The sequence below is a fragment of the Schistocerca cancellata genome, chromosome 8, assembly GCF_023864275.1.
Source record: "Schistocerca cancellata isolate TAMUIC-IGC-003103 chromosome 8, iqSchCanc2.1, whole genome shotgun sequence".
Lineage (NCBI taxonomy): Eukaryota > Metazoa > Arthropoda > Insecta > Orthoptera > Acrididae > Schistocerca > Schistocerca cancellata.
This window is the reverse complement of record NC_064633.1, coordinates 312,357,104-312,381,681: the sequence shown is the minus strand read 5'-3', so window position 1 is coordinate 312,381,681 and position 24,578 is coordinate 312,357,104. Positions and strand designations below refer to the sequence as shown.

General features: G+C 40.1%; 1 protein-coding gene across 1 annotated transcript in view; it reads right to left on the bottom strand.

Moving 5' to 3' along the window:
* Positions 1-427: 427 nt before the first annotated feature.
* LOC126094754 (sorbitol dehydrogenase-like) overlaps positions 428-24,578 on the bottom strand; it is a 105,988-nt gene continuing 81,837 nt past the window's right edge. The window contains exons 5-8 of the mRNA XM_049909305.1: positions 21,853-22,037; positions 14,016-14,194; positions 13,816-13,934; positions 428-734 (exon numbers count right to left, since the gene is read on the bottom strand). Of these exons, the coding sequence (XP_049765262.1) occupies positions 575-734; positions 13,816-13,934; positions 14,016-14,194; positions 21,853-22,037 (643 nt within the window). The 3' untranslated portion in view covers positions 428-574. The remainder of the gene's footprint in view (positions 735-13,815; positions 13,935-14,015; positions 14,195-21,852; positions 22,038-24,578) is intronic.

Below are 24,578 nucleotides of genomic sequence, written 5' to 3'. Positions count from 1 at the left end.
AACCCTGTGTTCTGTATCCAGTACATGCATCTGTCTAATATGAATACAGAAGCTGGCATCTGCGAACGTAGAACGTTACATCATTTAATGGGACATTAAGGCTAGCTTATCCTTTAAAAGCCTCTTGGATTCCGTGGCGTTTGTACCATTAGATGTTAGCCCGGAGGCCGGTGTGGCCGTGCGGTTAAAGGCGCTTCAGTCTGGAACCGCGTAACCGCTACGGTCGCAGGTTCGAATCCTGCCTCGGGCATGGATGTGTGTGATGTCCTTAGGTTCGTTAGGTTTAATTAGTTCTAAGTTCTAGGCGACTGATGACCTCAGAAGTTAAGTCACATAGTGGTCAGAACCATTTTGTTAGCCCGGATTGTGGAAGTAACACTGCAAATTGTAAGTAATCAGAAAACATCTTCAACAATACGATACGATATTCATGGAATCAAAAACTGTAATCACAAATGACGATGCTTTACATATCGAACTCTTAAGGTTAGTAACTCATAATGTTTCACGTCCATAAGTAATGCTACGTTTTCCTTAAAATTGGATTGTAGACTTTGAATGCTGGGGTTTTGTTCTAATCTTTGTTGCAATGGATCATGATTTTGATAGGATTTCCTTCCCCAGAAACGGCAGTTGAGAAGGCTTTCAAGGTGTCCTTCATGCTGAAGTTATGCGTAATCAGACCTTTGACATTTGTTTTCCCCGATGCGACAAGCTCTAAGGCCATGGGATATCTGCAAAATACAAAAAAAAAGTAAGTAATGGAAGAATTTAAGAACTGTATAGCAGAAATATATTTTTGCTCAATCAACATTACATGCATTGATCTAGCGCACACAAAAATGCTGTCGCCATTTCGCATTAATCTATAATAAATTCTATGATTTTTACAAGTTATACTGAAGGCTTGTTCTTCTTTTATGTCTAGTGATGAAGAAATTGTATGTTCTGTGCTTAAGTATAGTGAGCATGAGTTATTATTCTTTCTGTAATTACTCCGCGGAAACACGAAGAGCAGGCCGTTGCCGCAGTGGGTAGGATATCAGAGAGCGCAAATTTGAGAATGTTACGTCGTTTTTATTCCTACGCTCACTGAGTCGCTGTTTCTATCACTGTATGAACGTGACCAAATTTTTTAAATCAAGTTCTGTTTCAGCTAAGAGGTATTTGCAATTGCTGATTATAACATTAGTCTAAAGGACTTAACAAAGTTGAGAAGATACATTTGCTCGAAAATCATTTCGAAAAATGTGAAACAAATCAACGAAGCTATGCGAGCTTTGTTTTCCATGGTGTCCAATCCGTAACTAATTGTTATTATATTTATGTAATTTTATACATCCATATAAGCACTACACCTGTTTCACATAGTGTACTGAAAATATACCTGAAATATTTAAGTATTTAATACCATGACAAGGCAGTTATGTTACAGTATCATGCAACTGAATAACTCGAAGTTAGGTGAGATATTTGTTGCAACATTAGTCACAAAAATAGCCTATAACGTTTATGGAATAGTTCGTCAGAACTTGGAGGAATACAGAGACATGAAAAACTGAAATAAACAGTATTAATTTCCCACAATAATACTTTTTTTTAGTTCATTATGAACTGGCATTATCCTTTCTAGACAGACAGGACTAAACACAAAAAAAAAAAAAAACGATCAGGCATAATGAAATAAACAAAAATCCTATGAACAAATGAATTCCACATTTATTCGAAGATCAAAAATATAAGAGTGTCCAGTCAAAAACAGTACACAAGTGAGCACTGGAGCACACCACTACGTTAACTAGATAAAATACAGACTGAGTAATAGGTCGTTTATTATTTTCTCATTGTAGGGTAATATACTTCTTGCAAACAAGCAAACATTATAGCTGTTCCACGCCCACATTCCATTGACTCATTCCTCTCCTCTGTCCTCTCTACTTTCTGCGTATTCATCACATTCAATAACATTATTTTGTCCATATAAGGTAGTAGTCTGCGCCAGTACTCAGTTGTGCAGTAGTTTGGCCTGCACATTCTTATGCTTTGAAAGATTATGTACAGTTCTTTATGTTCCCAACTTTTTTGTATTTCATCAATCTTTTATGTTTTTTACAGATATGTAATCATAAAAGTCACATGTCTTTGGAAAAATGATCTTTGCATATCTATTCCACTGATGTTCTGTGGGCTATCTTGATAGTCTTAAGTTGCCTAGGGACGGCCTAAATATGACTCGCAATTAATTACAAAATAAATATTAGTGTGGATCATCAGTACTGTGTGGTTCAGAATTTAATAAATAACCCGTAATTTAAGTATTTTTCTCGTAACAGCGAACATTATATTAAAATTTTAAAATATTCGGAAAATATGGAAACAGCACCACTAAAGAAAATACAGAGGAAGTGAGATTCTTACGTATTAAAACTACTGTACCGTGGATGAATGATCAGCAATGAAAGATGTTTATTCGACCTGTAAATTTTATAATGAAGCTCCATCATCATTTGTTGATAAATACTAGTTTACGTTAACTGTAGTGAATCTTTCATTCTTAGAACTTCAGACTAAGGGAAATGCGCCTTTTGATGATCCCATTAGTTAGTATATGGCATCTCTGTCAGTAGTTACCATTCTAAAAATACGTATAATTGATCAAAACTGGTTAAAATATCTCACAAAATCCATATACATCAGGGTGTAGTATGTAGTCCGCATTTCTTGGTATACGTATATATTAAACATTTGTTCGTTCGCTGACGACCAGTTCACTGTATATAATAATGACAATAAACTGCAAACTGCTGTCCACAAGCTGAACTTACTATGAGACATGAGGCTACAAGAAAATTGGAGACCTTACTGATAACTGATATTACAAGGGTATTCAAAATTCTCTTGACACTTTCAAGTAATTGCAAAAAATATTTGGATTGAGGTAAATTATTATATGATTACATACATGGAAATAACAACTCAAGGGATTTTTTTGTTACAGTGATCTCCAACAACAGGGCTGCTAGACCAACGGAGAAGGCATTTTGCGTGATCAAATTGTGCACGAGTGAGTCCACAACCGCTTATCAATGCAGTGTTTCTCGCCATATGTAATGGCTTGGAGCAGCTGAATCCGATACGGTTTCATTCGTAGGCTTTTTCTCAGCTCTATCCAAAACAGTCGACTTCAGAATTTCTGGGTCGCGACTGCCACCGGATACTGACGTTTGAAAATTGCTAGGGAATGTTTTCTTCATTCGTTTAGACAGTTCCATCATGTTGACTGCAGCCTCTTGGTTTTGTCTTTACAAAGACTTCTGTTTTTTTTTTTTTTTTTTTTTTTTAAGTGCTGTTCCCACTTGTATATGGACTGTCTGCCAGGTGGAGCCTTGTTAAATGGGACCCAAAATTTACGACACACTGCGGTGGCAGACTTGCTCTTGCAGAACTCGCATCACGCAAAATCCCTTCAACACTGGTCTAGCAACGATACTGATGGAAGTCAGTGGAACAAAAAAATCTTCCTGAGTTGCTGTTTCTACATAATTGCGCGTAATGTGCTAAGCAACGGGGTGGTAGAGCATTGTGCTGTAAGCTTACTGCTGATATCTGTTTAAAGAAAGCTTTCGAACACTAGTTATGAAGTCAGAAAACCAAGTATGTGAGTCAAGATTACAAATTCGATTAATTTCAGGCCACTTCAGTGGTTCTATAAGCCGCCAAATGATCCAGTAGATTTGCGGATTATATAAGTTAATGTTTTTAAATGTTATTAACTAACCCTCATGTGCTCATAAGTTTAATTAAAATGTGAATAGTAGAAGTGCCATACTGAGTAAATAAGTGTATGGGAGCAGAAGAAGGAATCCTGCATCGCCGTGGAGGTAGTTGCCGTTGTATTCGTCCGACCTGTTAGGAAGTATCAAGTATGCATGTTTTTCTTATGTTGCTGAACAATAGTCGTACAATAATTGTTAAATAAATACACTGCCATTTGACCGTATTACGACCCAGGTTTCGGTCTTTTATGTCATTTTCAACCGATAAATTCAATTACTTGAAAATGGCATAAAAGGCCGAAACCTGGGTCGTAATTAAATAAACAACCATACAGTCAAATGACGGTGTGTTCATTTAAAAAAAAAGCATGTATCTGTGTCGTATGGATGACTGTGATGAGGGATAAATCCTAGTGTCCGATTCCACTAGTTGGCTTTGGGCAATGACGTCATACCTAAGGCAAAGACGCTTCGTATAGGCAACCTATGAGAGCAAAGGATCATACTCGTAAATAAACGAATGTAGCATACGATAAAATTACCATCACATTTCACGCAGTTCTTTACTTAGTCGTGAATTATATCGAAATGAATTGGAGATAACGGAAATAATTAAGAACAAGAATTAAAAACCAATTTTCATGTCTGGTAAGAAGTATTCTCGTAACTTATGAGAGCAGAAAAGCACAGAGAACCTTTAAATTGATTTACAGCAAAGCGAGTGGCAATTACAAGTGCATAAATCCTATTAGCCTACATTTTAGTGCCCACACCTGCTGAAAATAGCGCTAATTTTATTATTAGTTATTGTATCTAACGGTGGACATGCAGGGAAGTTGGGGTTTGGGGCGGGGAGAAACTAAAATGTAAGAGAAAACTGGAGGATGAAATGAATGACAACAATACGAAACGGTAGCATGAAATGCGGAGAAATCGACACACTAAATTCTAAAATAAAAACCAGAACTCAACTAACGAATATCTACAAAAAATAACGAATATTGGAATCGACAATGAAGGTAAATTCAGTTACCAACCGCTCCGTGATTCATACGTAAATAATTTTTCCAGGGGTAGTATGCAGTGAAACGTAATAGCATTTCTACATTTGTAATTGCTCTCTAAAACTACTGCGGTGTATAACGAAAACTGGAATTTGTAACTAGAACTGGTCTTTAGGTCAGTTCTAGTTACCGATTCCAGTATTAGTAACCGTTTTGCAGTAGTTCAGAGAGCAGTTACAAGTGCAGAAATTCTATTAGCCTTTTAGTGCACACACTTACTGAAAAAAAACTATGTAGATAATGAATATCGAATGGCTGGAATCGGTAACTAGAACTGGCCTGTATAGGACGTCAAGTCTAATTACCGATTTCAACTATTCGATGGTTCATAATTTTGGACGGATTTCTATATTTCTTATTGATCCCGGAACTGCTACGAGAATGTAACGACCGTTGTAGGTACAACTTGCAAATTTTTATCTTTTTCGTAGCAGTGAAGAGAGTAATACCATATGTAGAAATTCTGTAACACTTTAGTGCACACACTTGTTAAAACGAACTAAATAACGAACCGAGGAAAGGTTGGAATCGGTAACTAGAATTAACCTGTGTAGGTCAGTTCTAGTTACCGATTCCTTTATTTTTGAGACTCTGCTTTTTGTGAATTTTCGATACTTGTGTACTAATCCCGTTAGATTTAAAAGTTATTAATAAAAGTCAACGATATTTCACAGTGTTATGACTCCTCATACGCAATACTGTAATGGATTTAAAAGTTATTTGCGCTTTTCTTAGTCGTACAAATTACAATAATACTTTATTTCAGACACGTTTACTTCCCTTTTCCTGTTCTTATCTACTTTCGTTACTTTTAATTCTTGTCGACATAATTTGTAGCTAAGTAATTAATCACCGTGGTTATAATTTTATCGTATGCTACACTCTTGTTTACGAATATGATCAATTGCTTTAAAAGATTGTCTCTATGTAGCCTCTCTGCCTTAGGTATGACGTTACGACCACGACGAGTGGAATCGGACAATAGAACTGACCTGTAATGACTGTTTGTACAGTGTAGTGTTGGGTTTGTGTTGTTATGTACCTGGGCAAGAAAGAGGTTGACTCCCGATAACAGCACATAGCCCACTACTCCTACACAAAGGGGACCGCTGAGCCTAACGTCCCCATCCGACGGACGGCTTACCACCATCAGTACCACATGCACTCATTTCATGAGACACTACGGAGAGGTTTGGAATGTAATCTGGGACATTGGCGCAAAGACTGGCGATCAGGTACGTCTCCACTTCTCCTCCCCTTGCCGGCCAAATAATGACAATGAAAATTTTACACCACCAGGATTTCAAGCGCCAGCGCACAGACGCGAGTTAGTGACCGTAGGCGTTTAAACTGTGCGTATATTTCTACCGTTTTCGTTAAATTTAACAGTTGATGGTTTCCATCTTCTATTTGCTTGGTCGCATGTAAGACCAATTAGAATACGAAAAGAGAGAGTGCCCTCATGGCTATCTGTGTATTCTATCTGTCAAATATCATGCGTCGATTATTGGGTGAATTACAGTAACAAGCTATGACTGCATGTTAGCTACTAAAATTATGACATAAATGTTACGTAGAAGTGTCGGAAAACAAACTGGTGGCGAAGATCTACCTGTAACATGGATATATTTATGTATACTTGTGCTCGTTTCCATAGTCCGGAAATGGTTTTGGATTGTTTTGAGAGAAAGAAAAATAGTTACCTGAGTGGCCTGGAAACGGCTTAGAAGTTTAACCCACCGAAAGATTTGCAAGCGACTATATAAAACACATATCCCAAAAGCAAGATCCATTAATCCGCTCTCGAAAGAGACCGTTGCAACTCCTTATTCTTAGAGACATCTGATCCCTCAACTACCTTAGCTGTCTGAAACGTTGCCTGCTCCCCACCAATAGGACGTGTAGTTTCGGTTTTTCCCTTCATTAATTGATGGATGAGCCACCAAGGCCAACGGCATGGAGATGTGGAATGAAACTGGAAACTACTGCATTAAAGGTCCATGTGGATATCCCATGTGTAGCAGACACAGCAGAATCTAATAATACAGTATATGTATCCTTACTGACCGTGGGTTTCGGATCTCAAGACACGGCTGGAGGACAGGTGTGGCTTCTCAGGTCGTCTTTCAACGAAATCCTCACAGAGAAGCAAAAGGTAAATTTGACATTATCACATCGAATGTGCGAATACTGTTAAATCCTGGAAAACGGGATAAAGTCGGAAAGGTTGTGTCGAAATGTCAACAGGATATTTTAGTACTACGTGATACAGGATGGGATGGAAACGGTGGCTCATTAGATGATTTGAGTATTTGTCGTAGTGGAAACCAACAGTAAGGAAGAATATAGTAGCTATTGTATTATCAAAGAAATACGTGCATAATGTAATCAGCGCCTATCATGTAAGTGATAGGATATTAATGATAAACTTAAGAGCTAGCCCAGTTGAGTTAACAATAATCCAAGCACATTTACGAACGACAATAGTAGCGATGAAGAAACAGAAAACACTCATGACGCCATTGAACGATTAATGAAAATTATAGACAAAATATATAAACACAAAAGAAAATGTTATTCACGTTGGAGATTGTAATGCATCGATAGGTATACAAGAGAACAACACCTGCACTAGTAAGTTCGCACTGGGAATAATGAATTAAAGAGGTGAGAAATTATTAGAATTTTGTGAAGAACATCAGATGGTTGTAACAAACACATGCTATGAAGCGCCAAAGAGAGGACACTAAGTGTGGAAGACACCTGGCCACAGCGGGAAAAACATGACTGATTATATAATAGTAAAGCAGAGGTAAAGGAATCAAGTGACATGTAGTCACAGTTACCGTGGTGCTAATATAGATTGTGACCATACACTTGTTTCAGCAAAGTACAGTAGCAGATTTAAGAAGCATCAGCTGAAATATCCAAAGGAATGGGCAGTGTATAAATTGAAGAATGTAGAGGTTGTGCAGGAATTGAAGCATGTAACAATGGAAACACACAGGAAGAAGGCAGCTGAGATGTTATCAAGTCGAATATAACAAATGTGTCGACAGACGTATTAAGAATAAGGAAGTTAGAACCTGGAAGTCTTGAATGATCCAAGAAATATTGCAACTCAACTTACAAAAGGAACAGCCTAAAAAAAGAAAAGCCTTGATCAGTATAATGCAGTAAAAAACAAGAAAACATCAATGTGCTGTTTAAACAAAGAAAAGTGGCTATGAAAAATTAACAAAGAAATTTTAAATGTGGAAAATAGGATACAGCTTGCTCAAAGATTAAATTATTTACAACAAAGACAGAGCACCAAGAATAATACAGTGAGAGATTAAAATGGGAAGCTGATATTTGACATAGAAGATGTAACTGACAAATGGAAAGAGTATTTTGAAGATCTGTACAGTGTTTCTGAAACTGGAAGTTTACATGAGTATACTGAAGATGAAAAATTAATTCATGAAAACAATAAGCTCTTCCTTGAACAAAACATATTAAAATCAAATAAAGCAATGTGTATAGATGACATCCCACCAGAGCTCTTACAGAATAATTGTGACTACATCCACAGTAAGTTATTTACTGTGGTATCAAAATGTTATGAAGAGGGTATAATAACAGCCGACTTTAAAAAAGAAGAGCTATTGCCTAAGGACAAATGCAAAGGACTGCCATTCTGTCACATGCATGAAAACATTGCTGTCAACAGTTAAAGAAAGGATGAAAAAGAAAATAGATTCGAACTTAGAGAGTTACCAATGTGGCTTCAGATATGGGAAAGGAACAGTAGAATCAATATTAGCATTACGCCAGATTTTGTATGAAGATTATAATTACAGAAATAAACGTATACAGCGTTTTTGACCTAGAAGTATCTGACAAGGGTGACTGGAAGTTATTATTATTTAAAGCAATTCGCAAAGTAAGGCTTGACTGGAAGGACAGGCGATTAACTTTGAGTACATACAAATGTTAACTGAGTGTGAATGGTTGGAAGAAAGAAATATAAATCAGAAGTGGGGTAAGACAGGGAGGCCGGCCGGTGTGGCCTTGCGGTTCTAGCGCTTCAGTTTGGAACCGCGTGACCGCTACGGTCGCAGGTTCGAATCCTGCCTCGGGCGTGGATGTATGTGATGTCCTTAGGTTAGTTAGGTTTAATTAGTTCTAAGTTCTAGGCGACTGATGACCTCAGCAGTTAAGTCGCATAGTGCTCAGAGCCATTTGAACCATTTTTAAGACAGGGAGATCCTCTGTCACCTCACTTATTCAGTATGTTCATCGACGAGGCAACAGCGAAACAAAATCAGTGGTATTCACAATCACTGCATCAGATGTGACGATGATATTGCAGAACTGACAAGAGAAAGAACTAAATAAAATGCATAAGTTATTAAATCACAAGAAATCAGAAGACAACAAAAGTAAAACTAAAAATAACTACCAAGAGACAAAAGTCATGGTTATAGACACGAAAGTAGGTGAATGTAAAACTGGCATAAAAGTAAGCAGTGGGCAATTAGAGGAAATAATCGAATTTTGCTATTTCGGTAGCACTGTGGAGAAAAACAAAATATGTCAGACCAAAATTAAGAGATGATTAGCACTGCCCAAGAGCGAATTCCAAAATAAGCCCTTTCACTGAACAAGCATACTAGCTTCCATACTAAGAAAAGATTTGTGAAAACTTTTGCGTGGAGTGATCTGACAGAGACATCTGAAAGCTGGTCGTGAGCAAAGCTGGAGAAAGCTCACCTTGAAGCTGCGGAAATGTGGTTATGGACTGAATGAGATAGTTCTACAAGAAACAGGAGAGAAGGAAGAACTGAAAATTATAGGCCAGCGTAAAGCAAAATTCACTGGCCACTTAATTTCACATGATATTTTCCTACAAAACATTTTCGAAGGCAAAAAAGAAAATGGGGGGGGGGGGGGGGGGACGACGACGACGACGGAGAACATCCTTATCAGTGAGATGAAGTGTTCTTCATGCGTGGAGATAAAGACGACTGCCGAAAAAGGCGGCTTTGGCTGCGGAGACAAAGCTTAGCTTTCATCACTTTCAGAGACCAGAGGTGACGCCTGTTCCTTTTTTATGGGTCAATTTTATTCATGCCCTCTCTTCTTGTATTTTCTTTCTCTATGTGCAAAACGTTTCATGGCGAGCAGCAGACATACCGCTCCAGCATTCTTTCCACACGGTCCTTCTATCTGTCTCTGTATTCATCTGTTATATCTGTCATAGGTTCAACTATTAACTCGTTTATAATATCTGGATCTGTTATTATGTCTGATTTTGTACACCGTTTCACAACTCGTAGTAAGCTCATTTCAGACGCTTGAATCTTACTTCTTTGTCCTTTAGCAAGGATCAAGGTTCCACTGCTGCAGAGAAGTACATGAACTGTCATAGTTTTATACAATATAATTTTTCTTAACTAATTTTTTCAAAATTCTGTTTACAATACCAGATACATATTGAAATAATACAAGTCTATTTACATACATTTTAATCGTCTAGATAATTTATTTGACTTGCAAAATAGTTAAAATGTGTTACATGCCCTGTTGTTTTGTCATAAGAGCCCATTTTTCATCTTATATGTTCGATTACTCTCAAAGCTATTCATTTTGCCTTATTGGTAGAGATATTCATATTATTACGCTGTATGAAATACTGCAAGCAGCTACAAGTTTTCCTGAAATAATTTTATTGTACCGTTTCGGGCGTGGGTCCATGGTCAGATGCTTCCGTTGACTTCTTTGCAAGTTTTACATTTGTGTCCTAAAATATGATAAGGTTTTTGTGAATGTATAGTTTTACACTTCCGTATGCACAATAAATGCTTTATACTTCACGAAAAGCTCTCTTTTAAATATTATAATTATTATTATAACATTATAATTATTATATTATATTATAATTATTATTATTTTATTTTACGATTCACTCTGAACAATGAACTGAACTAAATACGAGATGGCTGATGCATTTGTCTACATCGGTTGCTGATTTGGTTGGCTAAAGAATGTGATATGTATGCATATATGGCACACTTCTGGAGTTACTGCAAAGATACTGTACTTCGTAGTACAGATAATTTTATACGGTTATACATTTAATTAATTAAGTATGAAATATGCTGGTAATGGCCAACGAAGAATTGTCTCTCTGTCAAGAAATTATTATTTATGTCATTACAAATTATAGGAGTTTTATGAACTTTCGCTGGTACAGTTGGTTCCTTAATTCTAGTTGATCATTCACGATGCAGTGAGGTTTACTGTAAGTGTGCTTGTATATTTCTAATTCCTCAACAAATTAATCTGAAGTCCTTTTCCGGAAAAATGTAATATCTCTCAGTTTTCTTCGATGCTTATGTCTGTGTTTCCGTGTTGGACCAATCAGATAGCGAGAGTTGACTTATCTAAGTCATTGACCTTGAGAGCGTCCATGTGTTAACGGTATCGCACTTTGATTCGTACCAGTTCGGCCACTGTAAAATTTGTGGCACACAGAACAATTTAGCTTATAAGTGCCAGACCTTTGGTGTACTTAATTTTTTAAATTTAAGTCGTGAACCATGTTGGCTTCATTTCGTCGTTTGTGGAAAAACTAATATTGATATTTTTGACACAGAATAGTTTTCAGTCTGATCTGACACTTCAGTAATGAATAGTATGCAGACATGTAAAACTTGCAAAGAAGTCAATGCTACCGTCTGATGATGGGCTCAGGTCCGAAATTAGGAACGGTACAATAAAATCGTTTCAAGAAAACTTATGGTTCATCGCAGCATTTCCTACAGTGAAATTTACGAAAATATCTGCGGTGTTCTATAACCATAATGAATAAAATAATCTTCATATTAGGTTCTTGGGACAGTGAGCTCAGCTTGAGGATAGTGCTATGCAGTTTGTTTTCATCAGCACATACAGTTAACTGATGAACTAAAAGTTTCCACTTTCTCAAGAAGTCGTCAGTAAACTAATATTTGGAAAACCTCTGGAGAATGAATGAAGAACTTAAAAAGAAGCAATGGAGTTCATATATTCAGTAACTTTTATTTATTGCTTTTTTCTTAGTTACAGACACTTTTATCATTTTACATGTTCGCTTCGTTTCTGTCTTTTTGTTACCAAATTTCCAGCTTGGTTCTACAGTTACTTTTTCTTTTCAAATGTTGTCTTCTGATGACTAAATGAAAGGCTCAAAATGTCTACCATTAGCTCTAACGCAAGCTTATAAACACTGCGTCATGAATTGTCTTACTCGCTCCAATATTTCAAGTGTCTGCTGTATCTGCTGAAATCCTTCTTGAACACTTTGCCGAGGAATACCAACATTCGCAGTAATTCCTGAATACACTATATCCCTTAAATTCCCCAAAAAATAAAAAATCCAGAGGACTGAAAGGAGATCGAGCAGGCCCAGATGTTGCTGCCCTATGACCTATCCGTTAAGAATTTGGAAATACTGATTTAAAATTGGTTTTTCTTACAGAGAAAAATGAGATGCCCGATTGTGTGTGGATCGCATGTTCTGACGCAACTTTAGTGTATGACGTTAGGGAGAACGCCGCTGACAGTTGTTAGCAATGTTTTTCATTAAATCACTACCAGTTTCGCTGCTTAAAGCTACATCATCAGGTGCAACAACGTTAAAACGTCATCGCTCCTAGTCAAAATACACTATTCAAACAATAGTACTGACGATATTCCCTGAATAATAAAATTTAACTAAGAGCGGTGGGTATGCTTATGACCTTTTAACGTTGTTGCACCTGATGATTTAGCTTTAAGCCGTGAAACTGGCTGTGTTTTAATAAACAACAATTTTACCAGCTGTCAGCGGAGATCTTCCTAACGTCATGCGTTTCGACAGCTGCGGTTGCCCGGAATATAAAATAGTTTGTGGTAAGTTTAGTGGAACGTCTTCCAATTAAACATATAAATGTTCCGTTAAAAATTCACTGTATGATGCTCCAGCCAGTATTCCATGGAAAATGAAAGGTCTGATTAATCTTTCTCCAGTCATACCAGCCGATACATTAACGCCAAACTGTTGTTGATGCCTTGCTTCCAAAACAGCTAAACAGCAAAAAACGCATCTAAGAAAATGCAATGTGTATATATGAACTTTGTTGCTTCTTTTTAAGTCCTCCATCCAATCCCCAGAGGTTTCATTCATATTAGTTAAACCCTGTGTAGAAAAAGTACGGGTGACGTATTACACCCTTGTCCAACTTCCAATTTACTTGGATTTTATCAAATAATTTTCACCCCATTTTGATCACCTGCACTTATCTGCAAATGGGGCTCCCGACACACTGAGTGGATCACCTAAAACTTGCACGATATCTCGCAAACGACCTGCACTAGAACCCTACAACAAACACCACTGACATTCTAATTTGCCCTACTTCTAGTTTGTTAATGTCAGTGGGATTTGTTTCATTCAAAACAGAGATTGTTTGCACAAAGATACACTTCCTAAGTATTACCACAATCTGTTTAGTGGTTAACAATACGAGCCCCTGGCTACCAATCCATTCTGTGAAAACCGCACTTCAGTAGCACTTTCGGTTTCTGCAATATTTGTGGTGCACATTTTAAGTGATTCACTCCTTACATATGTCTTAATTAACAGGATGCCTAAACGGTGCAAGTGATTGTGAAAAAAATTATAAAAATGAAAATTTCAAAGTCAGTTAACTCTGAAAATTATAATGATACAACTTTTTTACAAAATTGTAGCCACGTTTCGTGAGTCGAATAAATTTCTTTGATTGCTGCTTATTACTCTAAGGTGCAGCAATTTTCACAAACAATCTCCTGGCAGTGAACCCGCTAAATGTGGCGTTTTCGGGTGTTTAGTTGCAATTATAGCCGCTGGTTTATAAAAATGTAGACATTCCTAAAATGTTATTCTTAGACTGTGATACCGCGTCAGCGTGACGAAAGTGCATACGTACTCGTTGCAGTAGCGGAAGATGCCACGTAAGTCTATCTCGTAGAAGAGAGGCCTGAGTGGTATGCGGGCGTGCGTCTCCGCCAACCCCACGACCACCACTACGCCATTTTGTCGCGTCGCCTGTCAACAGGGAAACACGCCACCGTTAGAAAGCTCGTTTCCTTAAGTGCAACAAAAGAACTAGCTATATGTCAGCCGTACCTGCAGTCCAAGAACCACAGTGGACTCCATGCCGCAGCAATCAATGCTGATGTCAGGAGCCACTCCCAAAATAGCTCGTATTTCGTTGGCCACCTGCTTCTCGTCTATACCCTTAGACACCCGCAATGTGTAGTCAGCACCAAACTTCTTAGATACTTCCAGGCGATGAGAATTTATATCTGAAAAATGAACACATAAGATTCGTAGGCATATTTCTCGTATCCAGACCTTTCTCTCTCCACTGCAATGATGTCTGTCTCAAGAGGCAAGTTATCACATCTACGAGGGAGCAAAAACTCCCTTTTGAAGCAAGAAAATTCGCAAAGACGTTTTCACTGTCGTTACTGTTATATGGAACCTATTACAAAGTACTTAAGACAAGACTGCCTATATTTGACGTTTTTACTGTCGATACCGTTACATAAAGTACTTCAGGCAAGACTGCCTATGTTTGTGCTATACTTCTATACTGAAGAGCCGAAGAAACTGGTACACCTGCCTAATATCGCTTAGGGTCCCCGCCAGCACGCAGAAGTGCCGGAACACGACGTGGCATGGACTCGACTAATGCCTGAAGTAGTGGTGGTTCAAATGGCTCTGAGCGCTATGGGACTTAACATCTGAGGTCATCAGTCGCCTAGAACTTAGAACTACTTAAACCTAACTAACCTAAGGACATCACACACATCCATGCCCGAGGCAGGATTCGAACCAACGACCGTAGCAGTCGCACGGTTCCGGACTGAAGCGCCTAGGACCGCTCGGCCACCGAGGCCGGCTGAAGTAGTGCCGGCTGTCCATAAATCCGTAAGAGTACGAGGGGATGAAGATCCCTTCTGAACAGCACGTTGCAAGGCATCTCAGATATGCTCAATAATGTTCTTGTCTGGGGAGTTTGATTGCCAGAGGAAGTGTTTAAACTCAGAAGAGAGTTACTGGAGCCACTCTGTAACAATCCTGGACATATGGGGAGTCGTATTGTCCTGCTGGAATTGCCCAAGTCCGTCAGAATGCACAATTGACATGAATGGATGCAGGTGATCAAACAGGATTCTTACATACAGGGTTATTACAAATGATTGAAGCGATTTCACAGCTCTACAATAACTTTATTATTTGAGATATTTTCACAATGCTTTGCACACACATACAAAAACTCAAAAAGTTTTTTTAGGCATTCACAAATGTTCGATATGTGCCCCTTTAGTGATTCGGCAGACATCAAACCGATAATCAAGTTCCTCCCACACTCGGTGCAGCATGTCCCCATTAATGAGTTCGAAAGCATCGTTGATGCGAGCTCGGAGTTCTGGTACGTTTCTTGATAGAGGAGGTTTAAACACTGAATCTTTCACATAACCCCACAGAAAGAAATCGCATGGGGTTAAGTTGGAAGAGCGTGGAGGCCATGACATGAATTGCTGATCATGATCTCCACCACGACCGATCCATCGGTTTTCCAATCTTCTGTTTAAGAAATGCCGAACATCATGATGGAAGTGCGGTGGAGCACCATCCTGTTGAAAGATGAAGTCGGCGCTGTCGATCTCCAGTTGTGGCATGAGCCAATTTTCCAGCATGTCCAGATACACGTGTTCAACCGTTTCTTCGCTCACTGCAGGCCGACCCGTTGATTTCCCCTTACAGAGGCATCCAGAAGCTTTAAACTGCGCATACAATCGCCGAATGGAGTTAGCAGTTGGTGGATCTTTGTTGAACTTCGTCCTGAAGTGTCGTTGCACTGTTATGACTGACTGATGTGAGTGCACCTCAAGCACGACATACGCTTTCTCGGCTCCTGTCGCCATTTTGTCTCACTGCGCTCTCGAGCGCTCTGGCGGCAAAAACCTGAAGTGGCGGCAAAAACCTGAAGTGCGGCTCCAGCCGAACAAAACTTTATGAGTTTTTCTACGTATCTGTAGTGTGTCGTGACCATATGTCAATGAATGGAGCTACAGTGAATTTATGAAATCGCTTCAATCATTTGTAATAGCCCTGTACGTGTCACTGTCTGAGTCGCATCTAGACGTATCGGAGGTCCCATATCACTCCAACTGCACACGCCTCACGCCTTACGAGTCATCCGCCAGCCTGAACAGTCCCCTACTCACATGCAGGGTCCGTGGATTCTTGGATTGCTGCATTGGATTCCTGATCATAGCACGGAGAGCTACTACAAGTCACTCCCATTACATCCTACTACCTTAATTAAAAAAAGCTCCATTATCAGTTCCTGTGGACAGCCAGATGCCGACCGGCTGCAGAGTCAGCCTCTGCCAATGGCGTCATTTGGACGCTATAGGGAGCGGTTGCCAGCTTCCAGAACCTAGGAGCCACTCATTGTCAGTCCAGTCTTGTACTTCTGCAGATGACTTCACGGGGCTCAGTACACCACCTCCAAAAAGGAAACTTCCCTGGCAGTACTGGCCATCGATAAGGAGTTCATTGCTATGCAATCAGACACGCTGACCGCTCAGCTACGGAGGCGTACCTTCAATACATGTTACTAAATCATCTACCCCAATAACTAACTACCAGTTTAAACTAATTACACAACCACCTATACAACAACAATGCATGAATTCCACACGTATTTCCTTCTTTCTTTCTCATCTTCTTTGTCTCAGTTTCTTCGCTGTTGTAACAACAGATTTAACACCACTCGGAACATCGCCTCGCAATTCTCAGTTGTCACTGAAGGTGGAAGGGAATGAAAACCGTTATGCAGGAGAGCGTGTTCCGTAACTTGAAGTTTTACACTGGTTAAATTCCGGCTATCACCACTCTGTGTTTAGATTAATACTACAAGAAGCGATCAAAAAGTTTCCGTTCGAAGATCTCACAGTCTACAATCGTTATGACAAACAAGCAAAATCGCCATGACCATTGAGACAGTGATCCCAGTGACACACCGGGCTGAAGATAACCGTTTGGTAATAAACGTGGTACGAAATCTAGAAAATCTGAAAATGGAAATTCTAAGCCTTAATCTAGATATAGTGAGCGTCAGCGAAGTGCTAAGGTAATCAGACAGGAATTTCTAGTCAGACGAGTGTAGCATAATATCAACAGCAGCAGAAAATGATGTAACGTTAGTAGGATTCGTTATGAAATGGAAAGTAGGACAGAGAGCGAGTTACTATGAACAGTCCAGTGTTGTTCTCATTAGAATCGACAGCAAACCAACTTCAACAACACTAGTTCAGTTATACATGTCGACGCCTCAAGTATAAGATGGAGAGATAGAGGAAGTACATTAGGATACTGAATGGGTAATTCAGTACGTAAAGGGAAAGGAAAGTCTAACAGTCACGAGGGACTGGAATGAGGTTGTAGGGGAAGGAGTAGAGTAGGAGGAGAGTGTGGGATGAGTAGTAGGAACGAGAGAGTACAAAGACTAATTGAGTTCTGAACTAAGTGTAGAATATAATACTGAATGCTTTATTCAACAATCACAAGAGGATAAGATATACTTGGAAAGGCCGGGAGATACTGGCAGATTTCAATTAGATTACATCATGGTCAGGCAGAGATTCCGAAATCCAATATTAGATTGTAAGGGGCAGATATAAAGCCAGATCACAATTTATTAGTGATGAAGAGGAGATTGAAGTTTAAGAGACTAGTCAGGAAGAATCAATACGCAAATAAGTGGGATTCGGAAGTACTAAGGAATGATGAGGTACGTTTGATGTTCTCTGAGACTATAGGTACTGCGATAATAAATAGCTCAGTAGGCAGTTCACTTGTATAGGAATTGACGTCACTAAAAAGGGCACGTTACAGAAGTTGGAGAGGAAACTTAGGTACAAGGAAGGTTAACTGCGAAGAAATCATGGGTAACAGAAGAAATCCTTCAAGAAGGAACCACATAAATATTCAGGGAAATTCTGGATTGAGGGCCTCTATAAAGGAGAGGACTTATCTGATGACGTAATAGAAGAAGAAACATCAGTCAATAGGGAAGAGATAGGGGATACTCTATTAGAATCAGAATTTAGAAGAGCTTTGGATGACTTAAATAAGGCAGAAAGGATAGATAATCATCCATCAAAATTTCTAAAACCATTGGAAGAAGTGGCAAGAAGACGATTATTCACTTTTATGTGTTGAAAGTATAAGACTGGCAACATGTACGAGGGTTGAACTTAAATAGTGGAAACTATTTATTCACAACTGATACAAAAGAGTTACGTGTTTGCACCTGTTACTGTCCTTCAAAGTAGCCACCACCGTTGTGTAGAACCCGTTGCCAGCGATGTGAAAGGCGTAGTATACCTTTAGCAGAGCCTGTTCTGTTGATGGTGCGAATGGAGCGGTCTACTTGCCTGTCGAATCTCTGGAACAGTTCTGAAGCGAATGCCACGAAGTCGTTCCTTCATCTTCGGTATCAAATCAAAGTCACAAGGACTTAAGTCCGGGGAGTATGGTGGATGGTACAGTACTTCCCAGTCCCATCGACCGAACAGAGCAGCCACAGCTTGCGCTGTGTGCGCCCGCGCATTGTGCAAAATGATGGGTGGGTTGCGCAGAAAGTGTAGCCGCTTCTTTCGCAAAGCTGGTCACAGGTGATGTTCCAAAAACGAACAGCAATACTGTGCACTGACGGTGGCATTCGATTCAGAACTGTTCCAGAGATTCGACAGGCAGTAGACCGCTCCGTTCGCACCATCAACAGAACAGGCCCTGCTAACGGTATACTACGCCTACCACATCTCTGGCAACGGGTTCTACATAACGCTGGTGACTACTTTCAAGGATAGCAACAGGTGAAAACGTGTAACTCTTTAAATCGGTTGTGAATAAATAGTCGCCACTATTTAAGTTCCAACCCTCGTAATCGGACTATCGGAGAAAACATCGTCCACAATGTTCCCAAGATTGCAAGAGGTGATAAATGCGAAAATTACCACACACTCAGCTTAACAGCTCGTGGATCCAAGTTGCTGACAAGAATAATATACAGAAGAATGGAAAAGAAAACTGAGAATGTGTTAGATGGCAATCAGTTTGGCTTTAGGAAACGCAAAGGCAGCAGAGAGGCGGTTATGACGTTGCGGTTGGTAATGAAAGCGAGACTGAAGAAAACTCGAGACTTGTTTATGGGATTTGTCGACCAGGAAAAGGCGTTAGACCTTGCAAAATGGTGCAAGATGTTCGAAATACTGAGAAAAGTAGGAATAAACTATAGGGAAAGACGGGTAATATAGAGTGTGTTTAACAACCATAAAAAGAGGGAGAAATAAGGACAGAATACCAAGATCGAAGTGCTCGGATTAAAAAGGCTGTAAGAGAAGGATGCAGTCGTTCTACTGTTCAACATATACGTCGAAGAAGCAGTGACCAAAATAAAATAAAAGTTGATTAAAATTCAAGATGAAACAATATCAATGATAAGATTTGCTAATGGCATTGCTATCCTCTGTGAAAGTAAGTACCGAATGGAATAAGCAGTCTAATGAGTACAGAATGTGGGTTAAGAGTACATCGAAGAAAGACGGAAGTATCCTATGTAGCAGAAATGAGAAGAGTGGATTGATCACAAAGTAGAGGAAGTTAGGGAATTCTGCTACCTAGGCAGTAAAATAACCCATGACGGGCGGACGAAGCAGACTAGCTCTGCAAAAATTGGCATTTCTGGACAGGAGAAGTCTACTAACATCAAACATAAGTCTTAATTTGAGAAGAAATTTCTGAGAATGTACGTTTGGAGTACAGCATTGTATGGCAGTGAGACATAGACTGTGGGAAAACAAAGAAGAAAAGAGAAGGATATGAGAAGTATGAAAATTAAGTGGACTGATGTGGAAAGGACTGAAGATATTTTCCACTGAATCGTAGAGGAAAGGAATATATAGAAAAAACTGACAAGAAGAAGGGACAGGATGATAGCACATCTGTTAAGACTTGAGCGCTACTCTGAGATGAAAAGGTTGGCACAGGAGAGGAATTCGTGAAGGGGCCGAATCAAACCATTGGAAAGACTGACGATTCAAGATAAATAAATAATAAAAATAAAAAAAGCCGCCACCGTATTGTGCTGCGTGAAAAAGTCCGTAAGTGCCTGCTGCACATCCTCGTTTGACAAAAATTGCCGCCTCCTTAAAGCCGTTTATACCTTTTACAACGGACCGAAGGCGTAAAGTGGCTTGGGGTGAGATAAGGACTACAATGCGGATGCTGGAGTATCTCCCACTTGAGATGACATAACTTTTGCTTTGCGATATGGTATCGACTTGCGTCTTGTGTCGAATCGCGACCAGCACCAAACTTGGCGCACCATTCCACGACAGTGGCTTACGACAGACACGCTGCACCATAAACTTTCTTCATTTTCCGATGGATGTCTATCGATGTTGGTCCTTTGGCATCCAAGAAGAGAGCAACAGCAAGATGGTCCTGCTTGGATGCATTTGATAATAACGTAGCCATAGTTGACGTTTCCGCATGTACGGTAGACAGGACGGAAAGATATGAATGCCACACATTTCTTGCCTACCTGTCGGAGCTTATATACCTGCATCAGAGTCGCGCTACGTTGCATATACACTACAGCAACGTCCTCAAACATAAAATTTTTGATCGTTCAGTATATTTATGATTGATGTCACGTTTAAGAGGAATCAGCACTAAATGTAGCGTCTCGACATTGCGCAGAAGAACTAGTTTCTCAAACTCTTTTTCTTTATCAGCGTAATTATGATGTAATATGATCTACGGTATAATGACACCTCTCATTATCTTAGAAGAACAAAGGCCAGGAGGCAAATATTTCCTTTCTTTTGGATTGAAACAGTCAGCTGAACAACTAGACAACTAGACGATACAACTTGGTTGGCTGCGTGGTTTGAGGAGCCATGTCACGGATTACGCGGCCCCTCCCGCCGGAGGTTCGAGTCCTCCCTCGGGCATGGGAGTGTGTGTTGTTCTTAGCATAAGTTAGTTTAAGTAGTGTGTAAGACTAAGGACCGATGTCCTCAGTAGTTTGATTCCTTAGGAATTCACACACATTAGAATATTTTTTGCAACTTAGTTGAACATCAGTTACATCGCTGGGTCGGATCGGCCGGTGGCATAGCAGCAGATTCTGGTGCTAGCTTTTGTGCTGACATATGCACAAACACCGCGCCGCCGATGTCCGGATCAGCAGGGGCACTGAGTATTCTTCAACGAAATAAAAGTCGATATCAAACTTGTCTGCGTATCTCTCCACATCCACGCGTGCTCCATCCGTCTCTCCCAAACGATATATCACAGCCATCCTGGGGATTTACACCTCCTGTGGCTGGGGAGTCGTAAAAGCATTTTAAAATGGTTTACTGGAGCGGTTTTGTAGTTCGTGGCAGCCCTCGTTTGTACACGACGCTCGTTTTGTGGACTCTGTGCGGAGGTAGTGTTGGCGTATTTTGGAAGTTGGTAGTCAGTGGTCACCCAAGTGGTTTTCTCCGAGTGAAAAGTTTTGAAACACTTCACCAGTGTGTTCCATTAGGCTGGCGTGGTACTGGCTTACCTGTCTGCCCGTTTTCAAGGCTGGTGGCACTGACTAGTGGGTGTACACCGACCTAGGAAAAGACTTCATAGCAGAGCGTGGAGCCTCCTAAACACTTTTATCCACATTTTTAAGTTTGAATATACTTCTTTCTTTGTCGCTGTTACAGTTTTCACATAAGTTAACGTAGTTTCGTTAGCACTTTTCTGATTCTTGGACCGACGAGACGATCATTTTCGTCAGCGGGCACACCTATAATCGTTGTAAGATCGATAGCTTCTCTACTCTAATCAACCAGTTGGAAATCCAGCAGCTGCTGGCACCTTGACAAGTCTACCTCGTTCTTACCTGTTATGAGTACCTTCGCCGCTCCCATTGCCTTGGCTGCTATGAGAGTGACAAGTCCAATGGGCCCTGCTCCCAGGATGAGGACCGTGGAGCCGAGTGTAACTCCAGCCCTGCGACAAGCGTGCACTCCCACCGACAGCGGCTCCAGCAGGGCGCCTTCCTCCAGAGACACGTGTTCTGGAAGCCTTCATAAAAACGCTCCATGACATACACTTGCTAAACAAACACATGTGGTAGCTGGGGTCAGTTGGAACATATACAGGAATCTCAGAAATAATAGATTCTTCGAATGGGGCACCTGTCATCTCCCATCGTGTGAAAAATTCTTTTAGCATTAATAACAACTGTCTTAAACAAATCATCTGGAGAGAGTTACGTTGAATTTGCTCAGATATAGACATGTTAATTGTATTTTGCCTCTTTAGGGGACTAAAGTGCCTAATGCAAAAAGAAAAGCATCCTGATGACATGGTCGGATGTCGATGCAACTTCTATCACATCCAGACCAGTGGCGAGTTTGTAAGTGATAAGAGCTACAATTCTCCGTGACAGAGCGGCCACCAGAGTGCACTAGTGTCGTTTGTGACCACTGCGCCACATTGTGGGTCTCCATTTGGCCAGCTGGTCGAATAATGCAATATCCAGATTTGTGAGGCATTCAGATGTAACAGCGGCCCAACGTTGAACTGCATGGGATCGTGAGGGCAGGCTTAACCATTGTCAAGGTTCGAGTCGAACGAGCACCAGAAGGGTGGATCGCCGTTTGGTGCACCAGGCACGTCCTAACACCTTACAGCTGTGCATGCCATCGGATAACAAATAGTGGGCCCACTACAACATTTTGTGTCATCCCGTATAGTTAATGCTGGGGAAGGTAGAACAAGGGAACTGAAGTTCAATACCAGGCGTGATCAAAAAGTAATGGGAATTTATTTAATTTCGCGGGCTTTATACATCCGATTTTCAAATACTTTTTCTTGTTGGTACACATGTATGTTTCAGATGTATGTTTGCATTTTCAGCTGTTTTGAATAGTTATTTTATTACTGACAGTCGAAAAGGTTATAAGTGTTTTCGAACGCTCGGCGACCTTTTGCTTTCGAAAAAGATGGACCGAGAATTTGCATTAAATTTTGCTTGAAAATTGGAATAAAGTGCAGCATCGCATTCGAAATGTTGACTGTGGCGTTTGGCGATTCTACTATGAGAAACACAAGAGTTTCCGAGTTTTGTAAACGTTTCAAAAAGGATCGAGAAGGGCGTGAAACGTGTAGCAGCAAAGTTTGTTCCGAAATTGCTGAATTTTGAACAAAAACGACGTTGCGAAGACATCATTCAGAAGTTGCTGAATGAAGTCAACAACGATCCAGAACTTCTAAACGAGTTCATAACAGGTGACAAAACATGGGTATGAGGGTATGACGTCGAAACCAAGGTCCAATCGTACCAAATGGGAACTGTCTGTAGAGCCGAGACCGAAAAAAATTCTAGACGTTCGACCACATGTGAATGTTCTTCTCATTGTTTTCTTCGGTTGCAACGGGATAATGCATCACGATTTCCTGCGTTATGGTCACACGGTCAATAACGAATACTAGCTAGAATTTCTGCGCCGTTTGCGTGGAACAATCCGAAGAGAACGACCAGAACTGTTGCAAAACCGCTCATGGATGCATTACGATAGTGCTCCCGCTCACATCTCAATGCTTGTTCGCGATTTTTTGGCAAAACAAAACCGTTATGTTGCTGCGGCCACCGTATTTGCCGAACGTGACCCCCTGCGACTTCTTTCTATTCCAGTGGCTGACGAGAACTAATAGAACTGCTGAAGTAGCTCAACACTTTAACGAAAAGTGAGTTCCAGAAGTGTTTCGAAGATTGGACAAAACGCTGATCAAAGTGCATTATATCTGAAGAGGATTACGTTGAAGAGGACAAAGCTGACGTTGATGAAATATTCTTTAGTAAAAACAAAAATTCCGTTACTTTTTGATGACACCTCGTATGTAGGCTGCCTTTAACACCACAATCGAACGGCTGCTTTGAAATGGCGCCGCGATGGGAAAGCAAGGCCTGCTGATGAATGGCTTCACACTGTGTCCACTGGTGAATCGACTTTCTACGATACACGAAATTGCTATTGACGGCAAGCATGGCAGCGACGCGGCGAGCGGTGCCACTCAACCTGACGCCGCCGTTTTCGCAGTACGTTCGATGTTGCACATCTTGAGCTTTGATCGTTCACTGTTTCTATTTTGCTTCTTTTTTTGCAGTGCAGTACACATTCTTCCTGTTTTCATGCTTAATCTATGGTCAGTTTTTGACGGGCTTCTCACTGGCCTATTTTATGGCTGTATCTGAGGGGTGCGATGGGGAGTTTCTCTTGTAAACGGTTCATTCTTGAACCTTCTGAGTTCCCCTGGTGACGAAATTAGTCTATACTTTATTGTTATCTTGTTCAGTTACGTGGTCCACGGATTACACTCATGATAAATTTTATGATGTGGAACAATGAAAACGAATAAAATTTACGTATTCTTCTTGAAAAAATGTATTTAAAAAGCTACAAAATTGACATTTAGGAGTTTGTAATTGACTACTTATTTCTGTCCAAAGAAATTTTTGTGTTGTAGAAGTAGTTGTTAATGAGGAAACATTTTACTCTGCATTACGAAATACTCCCGTAGTCCACCACACATTTTTCAGTTGGTAAATTGCTACCGTTT